Raw genomic sequence first — 3,684 nt, forward strand, 5'->3', positions numbered from 1 at the left:
TGGAACAACAGACTGGTTGCAAATAGGAAAAGGAGTATGTCAAGGCTGTATATTGTCACCCTGATTATTTAACTTATATGCAGAGTACATTATGAGAAACACTGGGCTGGAAGAAGTACAAGCTGGAATCAAGATTGCCAGGAGAAATATCAATAACCTCAGATGACATCACCCTTATGGCATAAACCTCAGATGACACCACCCTTTTGGCAGAAAGTGAAGATGAACTAAAGAGCCTCTTGAAGAAAGTGAAAGAGGAGAGTGAAACAGTTGGCTTAAAGCTCAACATTCAGAAAACTAAGATCATGGCATCTGGTCCCATCACTTCATGGCAAATAGATGGGGAAACAATGGAAACAGTGGCCCGGACCCAGAAGATCTAGAAGGAGCCGCAGGGCTCCAGCCCTGCGCGCCCGCCATGGGCCCCCGCCGCCAGAAACGCAAGCCCGAAACACCAAGAAGGCGCCCCGCGAGCCCGGCTCCCGCCGCCCCCCCGCCGGCCCTGTCCTTAGGCACGTCCTCCCGTCCACTTGCTCGCCGGAGACATACAGTCCTGAAGGAGATCCGAACTCTTCAGAAGACCACACACCTGCTGTTAAGAAAGAGCCCCTTCTGCCGCCTGGTGAGCTCCAGGGAGCCTCCCGCCAACCCCTGTGCAGCCTCCTTTGTTTAAATTTCCCGGGTGTTGGGGCCCTGTCATCTCTTGCCCAAACGGCAAGGGACCTCTTCTATAATCTGATCAGGGACACTTCAGCTCCTGAAAACTGGAGCCTGCCGAGGGCAACTTCTCATTCTTTATAGAGTTCGTTTCTAACCCCCACCACCTTTGAAACTGTGCTCTTTGATTTTGTAAAAGGAACTCTCTCATCCAACCACCCTCTCATCCCTTCTCCTGCCCTAACAGATTGTCTCCTCCTCCCCCCACACCATGACCAGGATAGATGTGCCCATCTCTAACCTCCCTGGAGTTGACACCTAGTTAGGTGTTAGCTACTAGTTAGGTCCCAAGATTAAGCACCAGGAAGGAAGAACAGAAGTGAAGATTCATGGAGGCTCAAGGAGAGAGTCTGTCTTCTTTGAGTCTCCTTTTCCTCTCTACTCTTCCCTTTGCTCCCCATCCCCGCTCTTTCACAGGCAAGAGAAATATGTGTTCAATTCACTCGTGGTGTGGACTTCAATTGGCAAGCCCAGGCCCTGTTGGCCCTACAAGAGGCGGCAGAAGCATTTCTAGTTCATCTCTTTGAGGATGCCTATCTCCTCTCCTTACACGCCGGCCGCGTCAGGCTCTTCCCAGATGTGCAGCTGGCCCGGAGGATCCGAGGCATTCAGGAAGGGCTTGGCTGAGCTCTGGCCACCCGCCCAAGTCTCTGTAAGCGTTTCCTGCTCACCAGAGAGTGAGCAGACCTTGTGGGGAGAGCACTCAACTGCCCACCGCCGGGGCGGGAATTTCTCTGAAAGAAGCTTCTTTCTCCATCCTGACTCCTTTGCTGCCTTGCCTCCCCTTTGTTCTCTAGGAAAGCTTTGACCTAGTTTTAACTTGAATGTTTGGGATTCTGCGGCTCGTGTCCTTTTGTACAAATTTATTTTTCAGTTTTAATTTTGACTTCCCTGTAGCTCAAATGGCAAAGACTCTGCCAGCCATATAGGAGTTCTGGGTTCAATCCCTGGGTCAGGAAGATCCTCTGGAGAAAGGAATGGCAATCCACTCCAGTATTCTTGCTTGGAGAACTCCATAGACAGAGAAGCCTGGAGGTCTACAGTTCATGGAGTCACAAAGAGTCAGACACGACTGAGCAACTAACACACGCTTATTTTTCAATTAAATAATGACCAGATAAACTGAATCTGACAGAGTTCATCCTCTCTGTTTTTCAAGGACTAGATGACCTTGTGGGATTCTTTTGGGTTTGATTTTTTAATTGGAAAGTAATGGTTTTACAATGTTGTGTTGGTTTCTCTGGTATAACAACACGAATCAGCCATAATTATATAGTATCCCCTCCCTCTTGAGCCTCCCTCTCCTCTAGGTCATCACAGAGCGCCAGGCTGGACTCCGAATGTTATATAGCAGCTTCTCCCTAGCTAGTTATCATTCACACATGATAGAGTATATATGATGACCTTGTTTTGATTGAAAGAAAGTTCTTATTTTTGAAAATGCCTTGTTAGTTAATATGATTCCTGAATTTCAGGGTTGATACCAGAGCTTCTGCCTGTAGCCAGGACCAGATCCATGGAGTACAAGGTGTTGCCTGGACTTGCTCTCTCAAAGCAGAGCGTGCGAGTTGTTTTTGTAGTTAGTTGTTTTTTAGAAGAAGACTGCATGGCTTTCCTCTGTAACAGAGGCAATATATGAGAGAATCAACACATTCCAGAAATCCCGAGAATAATTTTCAGATGAAGAGACTCTAAGGTTGACTTCACTTTGCAAATTATTCATGTGACTGATGATTTGGAAGACATCAGACTTTTTAGGTTATAGGCAAAAAGGATATTTACTGATTATTTTAAATCTTCTTGTACCATTTAAATTTTTTTACCATATATATATATTTACTTTTATTTAAAACATGATGGAAAAAAATAAGAGAAAACCAGTCAGTTGCATGGAAGAGCCTGGTGCATCCAGCGTACAAATCTCTGTCTTCAGATTGACTTCATCATTAATGGCAGAAGCAAGTTTGTATGTGGACTGTACCTGTCAACAGATTATACAGCTTTTCAAAAACTCAATTGGGATGAAAATAGAAAATTGTTAAGGTTTGATGTTCTGGCTCCTTCTGGTAAATTCCTGCCAAAATCATTCAGAAATTCCAACTTGTAGAATTTATTTTATTCTTTATTTGCAAATCATAGACAATGTATCATAATTTATACTTCAGAATTTTTCATTCCAGGATTTTAAAGAGCCTTTTCAATGTTTTTACAGGTATTTTTATAACTTCCTTGTGGAAAGAGAATAAAAATTATTCTTAATGAAAAAAATTTGAAGCAAAGTTACTGTTATACATAGATTATACTATGTTCTTTGTGTGTTAGCATTAAATTCTTCATTTGGACACTTTGCCAACAACCACAATTTAAACAAGAGAATTAAGGGATGTATCTTTGCCTCCAGTGGAGTAGAGTATGAGCCGATAAAATCCTTGCCCTTCTCTTGTAACTGAAAGCAGTTTAAGGGACTTCCAGGGAAATAGGAAGTGCCACCTGAAGACGTTTAGATACTGTGTGTGATGAAAATGATTAGTGAGGGTGGATAGTAATAACGATGCGTCAGCCAACTGAATTCAAACTAAAGGGAAGGACCAAGTTCTGTTGTTTGATAAATTTTAACCCTTTGTAAAAACCTTTTCCTGTTCGACATCAACTCATTTTTATGTAAACATGGAAATAAAGCTTATCTATGAATACATTTAAAAAAAAAAAAAAAAACAATGGAAATAGTGGATGACTTTATTTTTCTGGGCTCCAAAATCACTGCAGATGCTGACTGAAACCATGAAATTAAAAGACGCTTACTCCTTGGAACGAAAGTTATGACCAACCTAGACAGCATATTAAAAAGCAGAGACATTACTTTGCCAACAAAGGTCCATCTAGTCAAGGCTATGGTTTTTCCAGTTCAGTTCAGTTCAGTCGCTCAGTCACATCCAACTCTTTCCGACCCCATGAATTGCAGCACGC

The 3,684-nt window shown here is 43.1% G+C and overlaps 1 protein-coding gene across 2 annotated transcripts; it reads left to right on the plus strand.

Annotated features, from left to right (window-relative positions):
• The first annotated feature begins 369 nt into the window (after positions 1-369).
• On the plus strand, positions 370-3,379 carry LOC113884986 (histone H3-like centromeric protein A). Of its 2 annotated transcripts, none has more exons than XM_027530074.1 (3): positions 370-622; positions 1,135-1,369; positions 2,193-3,379. In XM_027530074.1, exons 1-2 carry the CDS (start codon positions 419-421, stop codon positions 1,342-1,344), a joined length of 414 nt encoding a protein of 137 aa, XP_027385875.1. In that variant the 5' UTR covers positions 370-418; the 3' UTR covers positions 1,345-1,369; positions 2,193-3,379. The 2 variants fall into 2 exon arrangements, with proteins under 2 accessions (XP_027385875.1, XP_027385876.1); XM_027530075.1 differs by lacking the exon at positions 2,193-3,379 and adding an exon at positions 1,615-1,721.
• Positions 3,380-3,684: the final 305 nt, after the last annotated feature.

Source organism: Bos indicus x Bos taurus, chromosome 27 (genome assembly GCF_003369695.1).
Source record: "Bos indicus x Bos taurus breed Angus x Brahman F1 hybrid chromosome 27, Bos_hybrid_MaternalHap_v2.0, whole genome shotgun sequence".
Lineage (NCBI taxonomy): Eukaryota > Metazoa > Chordata > Mammalia > Artiodactyla > Bovidae > Bos > Bos indicus x Bos taurus.